General features: G+C 33.3%; 1 protein-coding gene across 1 annotated transcript in view; it reads right to left on the bottom strand.

Annotated features, from left to right (window-relative positions):
- The window catches only part of LOC133206147 (vacuolar protein sorting-associated protein 53 homolog), a 540720-nt gene that overhangs the window by 263234 nt on the left and 256557 nt on the right, over positions 1-20929 (bottom strand). The window contains exon 8 of the mRNA XM_061342079.1: positions 3679-3821. Within this exon, the coding sequence (XP_061198063.1) occupies positions 3679-3821 (143 nt within the window). The remainder of the gene's footprint in view (positions 1-3678; positions 3822-20929) is intronic.

Below are 20929 nucleotides of genomic sequence, written 5' to 3'. Positions count from 1 at the left end.
ACACTATGATATTTGACAACTGAGAGAAGACTATAGATTTGTATGTTTGATTTGCATTAATGTTAGAAACTGCAAGCTGTTAATACTAGAAATGCACCTTCTGCCCCAAATATCTAAGAAAAAGTTAAATTTAAAATAGTTCATTGATTGCATTAAGGAGGAATTCTTCTCTGGTTTCTGACTAGTCGAAATAATCCAAGTATATTTGCTTATATGTCTTTTATACAAAGCTGTAATGTACTTAAAAGATCATATTTTTCTTTACTCATCATAGTTGTACAATTTAAGATAGAAAAGCTAAACTGAGTTTGAAATCCAGCAGCAACTATATTATTGGTGCAACTGCGGCTTATGAAAATATCTCCTTTTCTGCCTGTCAAAATCACTTACAGAACAACACCTATAGTTAATTTTTTTAAACAATCAAAGACTTAAAAGAAATTTCGAAATTAGCTGAAATTAATAAAAATGCCCTAAAGTTTTAAACAATAGCAAATAATAATGATTTTTTAAACAAACTACAATTCTGTTGGCTTTTGAAAGCTTCAGATCTAAAAACAGATTTGAGCAAAAAATCAGTAAAAAGTGTTTTTTCTCTCTAACTAAATGGTCAAAGCTTTTTGTTTTCATATCATTTTGTATATTTCTATAACTACTTTACCATATGTGAAAATAAGAAATATTTAAATCTAAGAAGTATATATATAAAAATAACTAATATATCCTGAAAAATTAAGAAAAACAGAGGAACTTTGGATTAGCCAATATCTCTTTTAATTAGACTATGTCGATTAATTTGGTAGAATCATTTAATAGATCCGATATGGTAACATCTTTTTGTGTAAAAAAAAACATTTAAACTTTTAAAATAGAAGTAGGCATCACATGATTGGCAACAGTAATTTTTTACTCAAAATTTCAAGGAAAAAGATAATGACCTTGACCTGACCTTGACTCTAAAATAAAATGGTCAAATTCAATCTAACTGATACCATCACTTAATGATAATAGAGAGGTTGAGATTTTAAACTTGTACGCATACGTGTATGTGTGCACAAACTTTGATGTACACGTACGCGTTTTTTGTAATTTGTCTGTTGAGATTTAATGACGTGTAACATGAACGTGTAGACTGTAATCAGTGTCTCTGTTTCAACTATTTAGTAGTTTTGTGACATTAGTTTGATTTTAGTTAGTGAACAAAACATGTTTAAAATAAGTGTTCATGAAACTTAACATCCTATTAACAACAATCATAAATTGACAAGTTTTTATTGAAAAAGCTACAAGTTTACACATACCTGTAGATGCCTTTTTACAAGTTGTAGGAAGGTGTAGAAAACTTATCAACACCAAAACTGATGATGCAATACGCAAGAAATTTAGGAAATCCCCTACTAGACATACCCGTACTCATACGCGTATGAAATCTCAACCTCTCTATTGTCTTCTTGAATCTATGAAAATTTCATTAATTTTTAAATACAAGAAATATGAGAAGAATCCCTCCTTAACAGTAGCAAATCTGTGTTTTGTAAACACAAGTTTTTTAAATAACACTTTTTCCTTACAAATTAAGGTAATAGAAAAAAAATTCAACCTTTATTAAAAATAAAAATTTTTAATGCATTTTTTTCATTTTATTTTTCTGACTGATTGCTTAAATTTTGAGCTTTTATTTTTATTTTTATTTCGACCCTCCGACTCATACTTTTGAGAAAAAAATTCCCAGAAAACAGAAAAAAAAAAATGTTGGCCTAACATTACCCAAAGATGCTTGCATATAAATAAGACAAATCATGGCTTTGCTATTCTTGAGAAGAAGATTGTTAATAAATGTATTCATGTGTAAATCTTTGATCATCCATTGTGGCCCCACTCTATCCCCAGAGTCATGATTTGAACAAACTTGAATCTATACTATCTGAGGATGCTTCCATGTAAATATACCCAATCATGGTTTTGCTGTTTTTGAGAAAAGAATTTTTTCAAGACTTTTCCTATGAATTCTAATGTAAAACTTTCATTGTCTTGTGGCCGTAGTACCTACCCCCATGGATCATGATTTAATCAAAAGCCTGAAAGGCTTCAATGGCGTCGATCAAGAAAAACAATTTTGAAAGATCTTTTTGAATTTGAAGATAGCAATAAGTCAAGTGAATGACTCAGGAGACTTAATTAAAAAAAATAGTTTTAAACAAAATATCACAATTACAGTCTGGGGCCTTATGTCATGGTCCGAATGTAGCAGGGTTCGAAATTGACCAGACACCGTCAAACACGTTCATGCTAAATTCTTTTCAGTCAATTGAACTGTGAAGGATTTCATGACTTTACATAACATTCTTTCTAATTGCCATGTCAAAGTGTTGTATTAGTGATTGCATCTAAAGTAAAACTACAACCATGAACTCTGCTCTGTTACAAGTACGGTATACTGGGAAATGGAGAAATACAGTAATACTGGTCAATATCATCCAATTTTAGGATAAAGTTGGTTGGAAGATTGTATAAGTAAAGCTAAGATTTAGAAATTCAATCTTTTTAGTCTTGTAGTATTCGTGTTTATGTAATTTTGTAATTATTTACCACCTGATGTGTTGTTTGTGTTGCACGGTTATCTTTCTGATATGTTATTCATATCATTCGACGCACCCTTTCTGTAGAAATTCATCTGCAACAACCATCACGTTTTTCTTGTGTGAAAATAAAACATAATATCAATGTTTTGCAATAGAATTAATTGTAGATATAATTGATTCAATTTTATTTTCAAGCTATTATTCATAGTGAGCATTTTCAAAGAAATTGGTTTATACTTATTGCTATAGTTATTGTAGTTCTGGATAAGAAGATTTTTCCAATGTATTTCCTAGGGGTGAAATGATACACCTCCTTCACGGTTCGATACGTATTGTATAATTTTGTCTCGGTTCGGTTATTTTCGATACGATACATTTTGATAGAAGGAAACAAATTCAACATTGTTTTATGCTTTCTTTTTCTAAATCTAGTCACATATTTTACAAATTTTATTTGCAAATTGACTAGAAGAAATTGATTAAAATTATTTGACTGTCAAAAATTATTTTACAAGCTATCAGTCATCAAAATTTTACGTTTTCTATACTTATTTATACTGAGTAACATGTTTTACCTTATGGCAAACCAGACTGAATAACGATCCCGACCGAAAAATGAACCGAACGGAAAATTAGAGATTTTGCACCGTGTATCAAACCGAGAAAAAATACCGCGGTGAATCGATACCGCGGTGAACCGTTTCACTCCTAGTATTTCCATGTAAAATTTTGATCATTCATTGTGGCCCCACCCTACCCCAGGGGGTCATGATTTGAACAAACTTGAATCTTCACTACCTGAGGATGATTGCACACAAGTTTCATCTTTCTTGGCCCAGTGATTCTGGAGAAGATTTTTAAAGATTTTTCCTATGTATTCCTTTGTAAAACTTTGATCGTCCATTGTGACCTCACCCTACCCCCGGGGGTCATGATTTGAACAAACTTGAATCTACACTATCTGAGGATTTTTCTATATAAGTTTCATCTTTCCTGGCCCAGTGGTTCTTGAGAAGAAGATTTTTAAAAGATGCCATTAATTCTTCACTAATTCTTAATTGCCTCACAGTAGCTCAGTCACTAGAGAAAATCTTACCTTGTAATATTACAAAAATCAATACATATCCTCTCCGAAACTTCCCAAGCCTCTGGGAATAATGGTCCAAACTTTTCCTCAAAGTCCACCAAGGTTCTTTTTATCCAAGCATATCTCCTGTCTATCTTATCCAGCCAAGCTACCTACCATAAAAATCAATATTATTCAACAGTCAGTACTTACACTTGCAAATATTTTCCTCAGATGAACCTATTGAAGAGTATGTTTATTTTTGTATGAACTTCTAAGGAGGTTAGAGGTCATAGTATAACTGATTCCCACAGCATACTGATACATTTATTTCTATTACAAATTTTGTCATTGATTTTTTTTTCATATTTTGTATATTACTAATTTAAAATGTCTAACATTTCTTAAAGCAGCAATATATATATCATGAGGTTTCTTACCCAGTGTATTTCAGTCATATTGATTACCAAATACTAATCCCTACAGTGTCTAAGTTGAGTTTTGATTCTCCATGTTTGCAAATCCATTATTTCATCCATAATGGGTGTTTTTAATTGTAGATAAAAAAAAAATATGTATATGAACATGAATCTTTTAAAATATTTCAGAATATGATTAGGTCTTAAAAATTTGAAAAAGTAAGTTTCTTTTATCACACTGCATCTGCATAAAGAAAAATATGCACTTTTTAAGACAACTTAAACTAAAACTAATACATTGTACTAAGTATAAGGCAAAGATTTAAGTCTTTTATTCATAACCTAGCTAGTTTTTATATGTAATTCTATCAAATCAATAAGCAATTTCAAGATGTGCTCTTTCTATCAATTAAAGCACAAAGATCTGCTGCTTCTTCAGCCCATAATAAAATCTTATTTTTATTTAAGGAATGAAGCTTATTTTAACCTATGTTATACTATATAACATAACTTAGGGCAGTTTATGCTTTATAAACCCCAAGCGGTTTATAAAAAAGTTTAAACTGCCCTAAGTTATGTTATATTGTATAACATAGGTTAAAATAAACTTCATTCCTTAAAATTTAATTTCAGTGTAGACAATAAGACAGTTTTTCCTCCAAAAATGGCTTCAAACTAAGCATATTTTTTAAGGTAACGTCAAGCAGAGTAATACGTTTTTGACGTAACTCATTGTGACGTAGGCAACTTATGTTATATGGTATAAATGAAATCTTTTATCCAATCAAATGACGTGTTACAACTAAAATTAAATTATATATGTGTCTTTAAATCTTACATAACCCACTTTTCCATACATAAAATCATTTATTTATTTATTTAAGAAATGAAGCTTATTTTAACCTATGTTATACGATATAACATAACTTGGGGCAGCTTATGCTTTATAAAATGCGAAGCTGTTTATAAAAAAGCTTAAACTGCCCCAAGTTATGTTATATCGTATAACATAGGTTAAAATAAGCTTCATTCCTTATAATTTCATTCAAATACAAATCTAACTCAATTGTTAAGTTTCATTCTTTTTTAATTGAAAAAAAAACTTCTCTAGACTTGTATTACAATTTTAAATTACCTGTGCATTAATATTACGCCTTAGCAACAAATTTGACCTAGATTAAATCGAAGCGGAACTGAAGCTTGGGGAAGCCATTTTTGATTTAGGCGAAGATGCACTGTCTGGTGTGTCTGAGTTTATTTTTCAAATTTAAAGACACAGTTGTTGAATGTGGAATTAGACATAAATCCAGAGGTTAGAAAATGTGAAGATTGCATAGATAAGGCTGTAGGGATCGCTGGTGCTAAAGTGGAAACAGGTTTATCGAGACTCTGAACGTCTGAATTTGAAGCAGTGTGGGAAATGACTGCAAGCTGGTTGTTTACACTAGGCTTTGTGTCACACGGAACAGTAAGTGTACTAAGAGTATCGCTCATCAATTTTTTCTGTGATGTTGAGCAATCCCGATTGTAACTTCTAACAGATGACTCGTTTTTGTGCCCGGACATATACATAATATGTCGGATTTCAAAACCAGCATCATTCATACCTTGAATGGCAATGGCATTAAGACAATGTGCCGTGTAATATTTAACGCAATTTGCATTTTTGGAAATGTCGGACATGTAAAGAATAAACTGGTGTTTTTTGATGGGGACACTGCTAAACCACAAGGACTCTTTTTCTGGAGAAGATAAAGCAGGTTTTAAACAATAGTTGAAGAGGCTGGTGGCATATGGATCTGTTTTGGAAAGAAAGAGCTTGAGCGATTGAACAGGACATTTTTCATTTAATTCAGGAATTGCGTACATCCGATTTTCTTTGGGGTTGTCAGCAGTGTCAATTCCACCTTGCCAATTTTTTTGTTTGGTGTCATGTGACAGTGTTACATACTCTTTACTGTTTTCATCAGAGGAAAAGATGAAAGAGTTTGTTTTCAGCTGATCATGGAATTCAACATACAAACTGAATAGATAAGAGGAACTAGATGCGAAAGCGAAGAACAACAGGATTCATGTTTTCATAGAGGTATGTTGAAATCTTCATTAAATTGGAAGTGTTAATATTTCTTTGTGTTTGTGGGTCTTGCAAGGCCCTCCTGTAGATTTTTTTTCAATTTTCCATCAAGTATAGTGTTTGCGTTTGAATTCCCTCCCCTGAACAATATCCATATCCCTCCCTAAATCTTGCAGGTGTCTGTTGATTCCTGAGCATATTGATTTATATCACAGGGGTTACCAATTTTATCAATAAAGTCAATAAAAATCACTCGATTGACCAAGCCATGAGCTATGCATTAGCATAGCGAACAGAAATGCAACACGTTTTTGGAGAAATCGACCAATTTGCTTTTACCCACTGCTTATTCAACACAACTCGTCAGCATTCATATCAAACAACATTTCTCTACTAAAATTTGCTTTCTAACCCTGCTCTAATGCTGTCAATACCCACTTTCTTCGATTTCGCATAAACTTTTGTTTTACCGAGAAGCCATTGTGTGACGTCACATCAAACCCGAACCTGACAGATAATTATTAGATAAAAAGAAGATAGAGAATAAACTTTAAATTATTCCCTGTTGGTTTATATTATCACTAACTTACCAAAGTGTATCAGCAAAGTTGTTGGACACAACAAATTTCTTTTTACTTACACAATATTACAATTTGCGTGCACATGCAACTGAAATTATTGCACTTTGTTTTTGAACAACTCGACATTGTTTCTCGCCATAAAAAAATAATCTGGGGATATTAAATATTATGATTTATTCCATTTAATTATAAAATAAAATATGTACAATAATTGACAACCATTTAATTTTTTTTTTAATTTAAGACAATCGAATAATTATCTGTCAGGTTCGGGTTTGATGTGACGTCACGCAATGGCTTCTTGGTAAAACAAAAGTTTACGCGAAATCGAAGAAAGTGGGTATTGACAGCATTAGAGCAGGGATAGAAAGCAAATTTTAGTAGAGAAATGTTGTTTGATATGAATGCTGATGAGTTGTATTGAATAAGCGGTGGGTAAAAGCAAATTGGTCGATTTCTCCAAAAACGCATTGCATTCCTGTTCGCTATGCTAATGCATAGCTCATGGCTTGGTCAATCGAGTGATTTTTATTGACTTTATTGATAAAATTATGAACTCCTGTGTTTATATGAATATTTGTGGTATTCAGAAGCCTGTTGACTAGACATATGATTGGCCCTTTTTTTGCTTGGCTGTGGTGTTGCTTCTGCATAAAACTTTCGCAATTTTGTGTTTGAGCAGGTTCAATTGTTTTAAAATCTGTCATTTCTCCAAATGTTTCTACACTGCAGTCTACAAAAAGGGGAGGTACCAGAATTATTACCAATATGCACAAAATTTCACTATAAACCTAGATAGCTTAAACAGTAAAGCACTCTGAAAAGAGAGATTTGGGTGCAATTCCCATTCTGGGTTGAAATAATGGTGTATTATGAAGATTTTTTTATCGGTTAAAGAACTGGATACGTTACGTATAACAAGGCGGCCCTGCCTCCAAATTTGATTTCAGTTTTTTTACAAACATGCCTACGATGTGTCCTTTCAAAATCATTTTATTTTTTTCATTATCACACACCATTTTTCCATCCAAGGTCTCGAAAAATGGGGAGTTTTCTTTAAAAATTACAAATTTTGACATGATAACGTCATCATGGCGTTACTGATTTTAACATTACGTTAAAAAGAAATCTTTAAATTCTCTGAACCAGAGACTATTTACTTTAACCTGCCTTATGTTCCAGAAAACAATTTTGAACTTTTCAATTCATCATACATGTATCTTTGATAGCGGGAAGGAGTATAATAATCTGTAGGAAAAAATAATTTTTTATTACAAACGATTTCATCAGACAAGTAATGATGCTTGATTGAACCATATAGACGCAACAAGGTATGTACTTCTTTTGGGCGTATCAAATTTATGATTTTTTATGTAAAAATGTCCTAATGATTTCTTTAACCATTTTTCGCATTGTCTATGAAGTTACATTAAAAATTTTAAAGATACATGAATCAATTAAACAGAAAATTGGAACGTCCCATATAAAGTTGTCAAAATTTGATTTTTGACAATAAAAAAGCTATCAATACCATTCCCCTTTTCATTCCAACAAATGGCAGCGCTATTAATTTCGAAATTTTCTTTCTTTCTTTTCTTTTCTTTTACGTTCTTTCTTTTTTTTGATAAACATATTAATTACTCACTATTACGGGGTTAGGAGGTGTCTGTTAAACTGCGTAAAATTTTTTTTTTTTTAGGATTTCTTTTATAGATTGTTATTAATTCATTCAAGTAGATTAGCTTTACTGCATGGTTCATATCAAATGCACTAACCAGGAATAATCCCCAATATACTGACATACAATCACAATCTATGTTAAAACCACAAGGGGAGACCGGTAATGCAGAATGATGAGGTCATTCCAAGTTTTTTTCTTCATTTAGCTTCCACCCTATATTCGAAAACCTATCTTCCTATCCGAGAAAACACACAAACCAAAAGGGGAAAACACAACATTTTCAGAACAGTTCTAGAATTTCTTATTATCATTTGAGACCTCTCCTTGCAACAAAACTAAGTTAAACTTCTAGTTTATTGGGGGAAAAAAATTAATAAACCACTTAAAAAAAGAGACCTACTTTTAAGTCAACATGATATGAGGTCCTTAGATGCATCAACTGACAATATTTGATGATCCTTGTCCTTATAGTAAGCAAAATATCAACATTTTAATAAACTGTAATTTTTGGTCAACTTTGAAGTGACCTTGAGACCACGCCCTTTGCACCAGGGTAATGCCTTGAACAATTTTTAATCTACAACATATCCTCATCCTTTTATGTAAGTTTGGTGATAATCTGCCCAGTGGTTCTTGAGAAAAAGATTTTTTAGCAACGAGTACTTCTGTTTTTATTTTGCTAATTATCTCCCCTTGTTTAAGGGTCACAACCCTAGTTTTAGTACAAAAGGGAGCCCTTGGGCCAAGGATACCCTGTGACAAATTTGACAATAATTGGCCAAGAGGTTCTTGAGTTATGGCCAATATTCTAAAAAGTTTACGTACACCACACAAATGGCCATAGCATTAGCTATTAGAAGAGCTAATAATGATATTGGTTATCAAAGTCCAAAATACACGTGCGAAGGCAATATTCAAAATTGACAGGAAGTCATTTAACTTTTTAATACACTTAAAGATGTGATCAAGACGAAAGATTTTAAAAGGTTTTATAAATACACAACATGCATCACAGAGTTGACCAATATGAACGCATTATGATCAGATCACGTGGGGCACCTGCATGGATTTCTTATAATTGCAGTTGAAAATTAAAAAAAAAAAAGATTTAAAGAAAAAAAGGTGAAGATATTAGTAAATAAAACGAAGAAAATTAAATAATATTTGGTATAGGTATAGGCAATCTGATTGGAAATACAGCCACTATCAGAATTTTGGACTGTAACAAAGATCTGATTTTGATTGGATTTCAGGTATAGGCGAATGTGTGTGTACTGAAGGGGTTTGTTACATCATTCAAGATTTATTATATTGTTTGTTTGGATGAGGGCTTCAAAAACAGTGACACACTGCATGCACAGGTACACATCAATGAATGCTCGGATTAACTCAAAAACCAGCGGACATTAATTTTAGTTATCTAAAGACAATGTTATCTCCAGAGACATATATTGTATATGATTTTTATGTCTCAGATTTTTCTTTCTCGTGATATACTGGTTTACACAGGCCTGTGTTGTAACAGCTGTTCATAAACGCTGTCAATTAATATATGATCAGAGAAAAAGAAATATCTCCCAGTAATTTATTTCCTGTGAAAAAATATTAGGTGAAAATATATAGATTGACGCCTTAGTATTTACCTGTGTAATTATGATGTCACCAATAGTGACGATGACTGGTCAAGAGGACTACCCATTATAAAAACAACTCATTACCAACTCAACGGACCAATAATTTATCTAAATACATGCAGTAAATCAATAAAATCAATTTCAGTTTAACCGATATTTTATTGCAAAGATAATGGAAAACAAAGACTTGGGATTTTTATTTTTCTGTATTTCAAACACTGGATATGCACATCTTTGGGGCATTCTTTCATATACACTTGTATTTATAAAACGTGTATGTTCTGTACTTGCATGCATGTATGTATCCGTAAAACCTTAAGAGAGTTGATAAATGTGTTCTGATTTTCAGAATTAATAATGGGAACCTATAAATAATTACATATTTATCATTCTGTTAAAAAAATATTTACAAGTTTAGAAAATATTTATTTGTTCAAGGCTAGGTGTCAATTAAAATTTGTAATATTCAAATACAATTATGCATGTATGTCTTATTCTACATATTTGGAGGTGCGTGTGAATGTGGGATTTTGTACTTTCCTGTATTCTCACACAACGCTCGATATGCGTATATTTGGGGCTCTCTTGCATATGTATATATATATATATACAGTTGTACATTTTAAGGGCGTCAACAAAAAATCGTGTTTTAGCTAACATACATGTACATTTAAGCAGAGACATGAATAACATTTATGACTCTGATTTAAGTTTCAAAAGTTCCATCACTAGTAGGAATTAATTAAGGTAACATCTTTTCAATAGTATTTGAAATAAAACAGACAATTACCCCAATATTGAGAAATAAATTGTTTATAAATATAATTATGCAACTTTCTTGTAATTCAGCGAATAAAATATTAAATGAAATGTACTGGTGTTTTGGAATAAGACTTAATCAAAGATATTACGAAATAATCTGAAAGATTCAACATATTTATCCACTCATCACTTAGTTTACAAAATGAATTGGAATGGCTATTGTTTGTTTAGTGTATGATTGTAGGTGACTGGATCACACCCCAATTGATCCCCTGTGACCCTCTTTTGCCACGTGCTATCGAGGGAGGTGTTACATAATTGTAAAAACACAGGGTGAATGTAAAAGGCATGCACTTAATGGTTGTGAATAATCTATGCTTCAAAGTTTTGTTTTATTTTCTAACTATATTGTTTGTTTTATATGATAAGAAGAAAATGTTATCTCTTTTTCCTTTTTCAGTAGACTGGTTTATTCAAATTTGAAAAATATTGAAATAAAAGGGAAAGTTGTCAGTAAATAATTTGGAAATAAGCACAGAACACTTCAAGAACCTTATTCTAAAGCAAATTAGCATCAGTTTTATGTAGCCAGGACACTGAGGTTTACTATTTATAATAAGTTTATTTTAGTTACAGGCATGAAGAGCTCTCATTTACTTGCTGAATGAAAACAGTTACCTGTATATTGGTCAAGCTTCTAGCTCATTTAGAACACAAGACACGAACAACATAACATTTTCATGAGATCAATAAAATGTTAAAAAACAACCTTTATATCAAAAGCCATTTTGAAATATGTACTGTTTTTGAGTTATAAAGTAAAAACTTTAAAAGGATCCAGATCCCTTATTTTAGGAGCCAGCCCCTTTTTATTGGTGTCAAATAAAAGTCCTTACAATTGTGCACAACTTTTATTCTACATTTACCTCTTTTAGGTGTTCTAATTTTTTACCCCTATATAGCGCAATTCTGAATACAGAAATCGAAAAACAAAAACCAATGTGCACAACTTCAATGCTTCTATTATTCAAATTCAGTTGAATTTCTGCTCCAGTTTTGTAGTCTCAGAGCCTTTTTCTGGAAACAAAATTTTCATTTGAAGGGAAATAGCTCAAAAGCGGAAGGGGATTTTTGAAATGTATGAAAGCATTCTGATAAAGTTTTGTAACCTGTACAAACTCTGAAAATTTGAGCAAAATCCGTTGAGAAATGAGTGAGATGTGAGGTCTCAAAGTTCGTGTCTAGGAAAAAGAAGGGAAACAAGAGGCCCAAGGGCCTTAACGGTCACCTGAGTATGATACAACAATTTCAAGGATGCATAGAGTATAAAATGAACTGAAAGGTGAAGCTTTGTTGCCCAAAAGCAAGAAAAATAGGGTGATCATGATCAACAAAATAATTGGTCTTAATATTCATTAACAGTTCATAAATTAGGTTCTAATCTGTTCCCCATTTATCACTATCACTATACAGTATATTAACAAATTATCAATGCTTCTGTACTATTTTAATCCTTTGTTGAAATCTCTTACATTGGCATCTCTTGGTCTTTGATGAATATTTAATAAGACAAGTTATTTTTGTCTCATTTTTATTTATCTACTACTTACAAGTCTATCTGATCATTAAAACTATGAAAGTACTTTTTGTATTATACAATAAAAGTTCTTGCATAATTCTCTTGTTCTGTTTACCTTTCAAGTACATTATTTACAGTGATAAATTATCAAAAGTAAATGGCAAAGGGGAATAACTCCAGGACCAGAACACTTGACCAAATGGTCCAGATGTTCAAAAATCTGGTAAAAATTCCCTTCCTTATAAAAACTTTTACTCTGTTTGCCTCAGATATGCCCAGGTGCGGAGAAGATTTTTAAATAAATAATGCATTTTTACTACAGATTCACTATATTATCAATAGAGCCCCAACCCCCAACCCCCCACCCCCAAAACACCAGAGCTTCTGACCCTGGGACCATATGTTTGCTCATCATCACTTTGTTTATCTGCTTAACACTAAGGAGCAAACAGGATTATTTAATAGAATTAATGCATTTTCACTAAATTATCAAGAGCCCCACCCTCACACCAGCACATCTGACCCAGGGGTCATGAAATTCACTACTCTGGAAGAAGCACACTTGCTCATCATAACTATACACTTAGCTTCTTTGCTTTTTTAACCAGAAGAAGAAAAGAATATTTTCAAAGAAATTTTGCTTTTTCACTTTATAATCAATAGAAGCCCCCCCCCCCCCCCCACCAGAACCCTTAAACCCGGGGTCATAAAATTCACAATTTTGGAAGAGGCATCCTTGTGTATCATAACAATGTACTTTAGTCTGTTTAAGCAATACCCAGGGGCAGAGAAGAAGATTTTCAAAGAAATAATTCACCTTCACTATAGGATCTATATAGCCCCGCCCTAGCACCAAAACTCCTGTCCCCGGGGCCATGAATTTCACAATTTTGGAAAAGGCATCCTTGCTTATCATAACAATGTACTTAGTTTGTTTAAATATTACCCAGGTGCAGAGAAAAAGATTTTTAAAGAATTAAAACATTTTCACTTCATAATCAATAGAGCCCCGCCCTAACACCAGAACCCCTGATCCAGGGGCCACGAATTTCACAATTTTGAAAGAGGCATCCTTGATTATCATAACTATGTATTTAATGTGTTTCAATAATACCCAGGAGTAGAGAAGAAGATTTTCAAAGGATTAATGCATTTTCAATATATAATCAATAGAGCCCCACCCTAGCACCCGAACCCCTGACCCAGGGGCTATGAATTTCACAATTTTGGTAGAGTCACCCTTGCTTATCATAACTATGTATTCAATTTGTTTCAATAATACCCAGGAGTAGAGAAGAAGATTTTCAAAGGATTAATGCACTTTCACTATATGATCTATATAGCCCCACCCTAGCACCAGAACCCCTGACCCTGGGGCTATGAATTTCACAATTTTGGTAGAGTCACCCTTGCTTATCATAACTATGTATTCAATTTGTTTCAATAATACCCAGGAGTAGAGAAGAAGATTTTCAAAGGATTAATGCATTTTCAATATATAATCAATAGAGCCCCACCCTAACACCCGAACCCCTGACCCAGGGGCCATGAAATTCACAATTTTGAAAGAGGCACTCTTGCTCATCATAACTATGTACTTAGTTAGTTTATTTAATATCCAGGAGTAGAGAAGAAGATTTTCAAAGGATTAATGCATTTTCACTATATAATCAATAGAGCCCCGCCCTAACACCAGAACCCCTGACCCAGGAGCCATGAAATTCACAATTTTGGAAGAGGCACTCTTGCTCATCCTAACTATGTACTTAGTTAGTTTATTTAATATCCAGGAGCAGAGAAGATTTTCAATGAATTAATGCATTTTCACTATATAATCAATAGAGCCCCGCCCTAACACCAGAACCCCTGCCCCTGGGGCCATGAATTTCACAATTTTGGAAGAGGCACTCTTACTCATTATAACTATATACTTAGTTAGTTTATTTAATACCCAGGAGCAGAGAAGAAGATTTTCAATGAATTAATGAATTTTCACTATATAATCAATAGAGCCCCGCCCTAACACCAGAACCCCTGACCCTGGGGCCATGAATTTCACAATTTTTGAAGAGGTACTCTTACTCATCATTACTATATACTTAGTTAGTTTATTTAATACCCAGGAGCAGAGAAGAAGATTTCCAAAGAACTAATGCATTTTCACTATATAATCAATAGAGCCCCGCCCTAACACCAGAAACCCTGCCCCTGGGGCCATGAATTTCACAATTTTGGAATAGTCACTCTTACTCATCATAACTATATACTTAGTTTATTTAATACCCAGGAGCAGAGAAGAAGATTTTCAAAGAAATAATGCACTTTCACTATGTGATCTATATAGCCCCGCCCTAGCACCAGAACCCCTGACCCTGGGGCCATGAATTTCACAATTTTGGTAGAGGACTCAATGCTTATTACAATGATGCCAACAGTTTGGCTGCTTGATGTCCAGGAGTAAAGAAGAAGATTTTTAAAGATTGCATTAATTTTGGTGGTTTTAGCCCCACCCCTCAGGCCCCAGGGGGGCAGGGACCATGAAATTCATAATTTTTGTTCCCCTTCACCCATAGATGCTATATGCCAAATTTAGTTGAAATTGGTTGAGCAGTTTCAGAGAAGAAGCTAAAAATGTTCAAATGTTAACGCACATCGCACGACGCACACCGACGGACAAAAACGGATAGCAATAGGTCACCTGAGTGACTCAGGTGACCTAAAAAAAGAATAATAATAATAATCTTAACCATCAGAATCAGTAGAAGGTCTTCCTTTGGAACAGAAGACCTTAATGAGTGACAAAGTACACTAACAAGCTCTCGTTTACCAAAGGTAGACAAGTAAAATGGAACACGATTCCACTCATGCATACAAAGGACAGAAAACACTGTAAAGCTGAGCTGTAAGTTTGCCTGGTTGAACTGCATAAAGATGAGTCCCACAAATGCTGAAGTTGATCTTCTAGTTCTTCAGCAACTCTGAATGATGTAGGCAAGGAGTTGGTGTCAAATTGGCTTTTGGTGCAAGTGCCCGGAATTTCTTCATCTGGAATCAAGACAAAGAATCTTCGATAGTATTTTTTACACCATCAATATGCATGGCATGAATAATATAATGATTGCATGCAGCATGAAATGTTAAGGTTCTCATTAATTTCATGATGCTTTTGACTTTCGATCTTCCTTTCTTTATAATATCAACTGTTGCTTGATTATCACAATGAAAAAGAATGCATTTTCTAGGCCAGGCATGACCCCATAAAAGACAAGCCATCACGATAGGACAGAGCTCAAAGAATGCCATAGATGTTGTCTCATTTGAAAGGTCAGCAGGAAATTCTCCTTGAAAGCATTTGTTTTGGTAGAAACCTCCAAAAGCTGTAGGGGTAGCATCTGTGAATAATTGCATATCAGCTGCTTCTGTAACATTATCGTCAATGAAAAAAGACACTTCATTCCAACAATGTAAGAAGTCTGACCACATAACAAGATCTGCTCTACACATACTGTCTAATCTCACATGATAATGCAGCTGCTCCACAGTGGTGGACAAAGCTATAAGATGTGAAACGAAAGATCATCCAGGCTGAACCACTCTGCATGCAAAGTTAAGATATCCTAACAAACTCAGCAATTCTTTTTTGGTGCATGATTTGCGCAGTTTAAACGAGTTGACAATATCTAATATCGGCTGAATTTTTTCTTGGGGTAAATGTGCCTACATTTTAATAGAGTCCTGATATATTCCTAGATATTCCAATTCTGTGCTTGGTCAATCCATTTTCTTAATTGAAAGTGGGATTCCAAGTGTTCTAAAGATACCAAGAAATTTGTCCATAATTCTACGGGCATCACAATGTGGAGGTACTACCACCAAGAAGTCATCTAAGAAATGCAGAACATTCAGTATGTTGTATTTGTGTTCTGCGATCAATTACACAGCTGATGAAAGGGAGTCGAAAATTTTTGGACTAGATCTGCTACCAAATACTAAACGTTTAAAGAAATAATATTGTTTGTTCCACTGGATTCCATGATAGGGCCATAAGTTGTATGCTGTGGGCATAATCTTGAAAGCATCAGTGATGTCTGTTTTAATGAGCAATGCTCCTTCTCCATAGCTTTTAATAAGTTGTATAGCGTCGTCCATAGTTACATAACTAAGAGAAAATTCTGACTTGTCAATGAGGTCATTTAGGCTAGGATTGTCTTCATCATTGTGTGGTGCTGACATATCCACAATGAGATGTTTCTTCTTTGAATATTTGCTCTCTGCTATACCAATAGGGTTAATGCGATAGTGTTCGAAGGGAATTTCTTCAAATGGCCCATATAAATAACCCATGGAAAGTTCTTTTTATATAAGTTCTGTAACACTGCCTGAATTTAATAAAGCTGATCTCAAATTCTTACATTCATGCGATTTCTTGGGAAGATGCTGAAACCCAGTATGAAAACCGAATATAAGCCCCTTAAGTAGATAATCTGTATATTGCCGATCAGGGTGGTCCAACAAAAAAGTTTGTAGCATGTCAATGTTCACTGGTGTTGAAATTTCATTATTGTAGCTCTCTCCTACATCTTCTGTAGATTGTGAGCCCCAGCAATGTGGGGCGCATTCAATTTTTTGGTGTAAGTACAATTCTGTTTAGAATGCTCTCCATTACACTCAATGCATAGGTGTGCATTGCGGCATCTGGGTAATTGGCAACCTCTGGCACCATCAAAATTATTGCAAATTTTTCTCCCCTCGTGGAACTGCCTTTTCCTTCCATATGAGTCCATGTCTCCATGTCTTTTATCTCCAGCAGGACAGTTTAATGGACAAAATCCAGAAAGTTGCAGTGTACTGTTGCATGTGGCACAGGTTTGAGCTTTTGTGTTAGCGAACAGGTTATAAAAGAGTGTGTTATTGCATACTGACCAGTCAACCAAAATGTTGTTGAACTTCAGACGAGACGCTGCCATGAGGCTGAATTGACGATGATATTCAAAACCCCTTTCCTGGATATCAGGTTGCCATATCAATAATATCACCTTCGTACAGATCAAACTCTTGTCTTCTTTGGGGGTATGCTTGGCCCATTATGTTTTTGTATATCCCGAAGGCCTGAATAAATCCCCCAATAGTAAAGGAATGCAAAAGTCTTTTATCTGGCTTCTTATTTTCATCTTTCTCATCAGTAGGTGTGTAGTACAGAATGAACAGTGACGCCAAATTGAGGTCCTTACCTGCAATGATTTGCTGCCGAAGTTGAGGTGAAATCATCTCCACCAGAGGGACTCCACCGAGGATCCATATCTAGTCCACCTTAGTTCTGGAATTTGCTCCACTGACCCGGCAGCTGGTGCAGAAATGCGAGCAAATGCAGCGTCCAAGGTATAATTGTTCTCTGGTGGACTCGTAATCGTGGAAGTTGTAGACATTCTCTCTGCACTTGAATTCGTCTGAAAGTCAGCTCCCTGAGTCAACAAATTCACTCTTGAAGTCAGATTTATTACGTTCTGAGGCAAAGACTGCACCATCGGCATTAACTTTGAGACTATATCCACCAGTGCAGTGTTTTGATGGTCACCGCCATTACAGTTTTGGTTCACTGCACTGTGGGATTGCGGAGAGTCTCTGTCACTGTTGTTGTGTTGATCCGTTGCATCCTGGGATCACACACTCTCAATACTGTCTGAAAATAGACGAATGAGCAGAGATCTATGCGCACTGGCTGGGAAAGATATCCCGCGAGACTTCAACGAATCTTTTAATTGTGTAGAAGTCCAATTCTCTGGCAAATCCGGATTATAACTGTAAGGCACAGATCTTGTGTGCTTGGGTCTCATGGCGTCACACAGTTCGGTTACAGTATTAGGTTGGAAATGCACAAGTATCTAAATATCAGTGACAACATATTGTTAAGCTTCACATAGTATAAATCGGTAGAATAAGGAAATCGAACAAAGAAAATAACTGCAAACACAAGCATCTTAAATAAGAAATGAAGAAATTATAGACTCCCCCTCTAGGCATCAATGCCCCTGGTACTCTATTCTCATTGGTCAATTTCATCTTCAATACTGACAAAAACATCTATAATTAGAAATGCTACCCCACAACAGAACTATACAATTTGTGTCTTGTTACATAACATACTTAATACTAACATAATTACACAAGGTCAAAGTAAGATAGAAAGTACATCTTGCTTATAAATAATAATTTAATTCCATTAGATTTCAAGTAGAGTGTATACGCCATTTTCACAGTATTTGTGCTAATTGTGTTGCACTTTGACCAAAAAATAAAAAGTCAAACAGCACATTATTAACATGTTTTCTAGAAAGTACAATACCTATGCAAATGAGTCCCAAATTTTTTTTATATAAGCATTCTTAAGAAAAAAGTTATGCGAAGTCAAATTTTGGGCGAGACCTTGTGTTGCGGACACTACATTACACCTGTTATGTCTAAAATAAAATATTAAAGATATTTATTTATTCCAAACTTCTTGCGGGTTTCGATTATGTACCTAATTGCAGTGAAATAAAAGAAAAATCTCAGGGTTCTCTTTGAAAACAAAAATTTTATTCACATTAATGACTTGCTAATTTTTTTGCCTAATTTATCTCCCTTCCTTAAGTTTATCTACCTTTACAATCACACATAAGACCTATATAATTATCATGTGAAAATTAAGTTGCATACTTCTAAATTTCAAATACATTTGTCATAACACCCTGGATATCTTCGTTTGTATCTTGTCTAGCTTTGAAAATGCATAGCATTTTTGTTGCGAACACTACAAGTAACCATAAGAATAATCTTTTGTCATTTTTATAAAAATAATTGTTGATAAATGTTCATTTCTAGGCTGAATTATATACCACAGGATCAACTCTTGAAAACGTATCATATAAAAAGATGCAGAATGTGGTTTATTGAGATGAAAATAACCACATAACAAGGACCATTAATTATTTCTTGATGTATAATTGTTTTGCAGTTTTAAAAAATGTCTATGATTTTACTTACTTTAATACAATTAAAGAAGTTATATCAAATAGTTTTATAGATAAATTCAATGAATTAAAGAATTTACTGAGGCATCCATAATTTTTTTTCAGTATTGAAATTGTTGCGGACACTACAATATATTGAGATATTGCTATATGACACCATATTTGGTTTTAATGGAGTAAACTGAAAATCTTAATCTCTAACTAGTTCTATATGTACAGTAAATGGTGTTATATTATAGGGAAATAAAAAAGGCTAGTCAAAAATGGCTTTCCGGCCTGGAAAATAAAACCCATATATATACCAGTAAGTTTGAAGTGTTATCTTGTACAAAAATCACCATTTGTTATCTTAATCCAGTTAACTAATTGTATTATCAAAGGAGCAAAATATCAGAGAAATGTTTTACATTTCAAAAATATTTAATGAAATAAAAAAGTGAAAATAATAAATGAATGTGGTATATAGTTATTACTGTAGTGTCCGCAACACAACTGTATTAATTAGAACTACACTTATTAATTAACAATTAACATCTTGATATATTCTTTAGTTTCCACTTATTCAGTTTTAAATACCACATGAAAATTAACTTTCAATATATAACATAAGACTGACAATTGAAAGATTTTGAATATTATGTATAAACAAGTTGTTATGGGTGTTATTCAAAGTATGAAGTTATAGTTCCACTAAGTTTTGTAACCTTACATATTTGTATTGAATATTTGGACAATTATAGTGATGATCAATTGAAATCATGTTACATTTCTTTGAAGAAACTGTGAATTTAAAAAGCTGTTGCGGACTCTACAGTGTTGCGGACTCTACAAAACACAATATATTTGCCAGAATTCCAAACAACACTGAGCTAAAGTCTGATATTTTTTGGTAGATAGATTAGTAGCTGCACTGGCCTCTTACATGCAAAATAAAAGAAATATAATTCATAATGCATTCCAGAATAAGCACATGTTGCGGACACTACAGAATTTTGGGACATTTTTATGCCAGTAAGAAGAAAATGTGTTATTTTCTAAAGTTTCGAAGAATCCACACAAACTTTTCTTTATTGTTTCATTTATCATTTAACTCTAATTTTAAAATGAACCTAAAGTAAGAGTAATGCATTAACATATATTTTTTTATACTGCAAGTTCAAACAGTAGAATTATATTAAATTTCATAACGTATCTGCATTTTCACATATTTAAACATTATTTCGCTAATATTTTTTGATTTACATACAGTAAATTGCATATTAAAGAGGGATAATTTCACAATGATTTGACATCTATGACTAAGAGTTTCTATCGTAAATCTCCTGAAACAAAAACTGGAAAACAAAGCCATTTTTCAACTGCAACAGCATATACCCCATATTTTAGGTAGTAAATCTTTAATATTTTTATTGTCTAGAACATGGGAGTGTTATATATCATTTAACTTGTTAGGGGTACCATTTTGTCATAATTTGGTCATAATTGTTAAGGGTTTAATCATATATTTTGATGCAGAGTGCATTATAACATAAGTGAGTATG

This window comes from Saccostrea echinata, unplaced genomic scaffold (assembly GCF_033153115.1).
Source record: "Saccostrea echinata isolate AGI-Se365-2 ecotype Australia unplaced genomic scaffold, CSIRO_AGI_Sech_v1 ptg000054l, whole genome shotgun sequence".
NCBI lineage: Eukaryota > Metazoa > Mollusca > Bivalvia > Ostreida > Ostreidae > Saccostrea > Saccostrea echinata.
The sequence above is the reverse complement of the archived record's forward strand: the minus strand, read 5'-3'. Positions and strand labels throughout refer to the sequence as shown.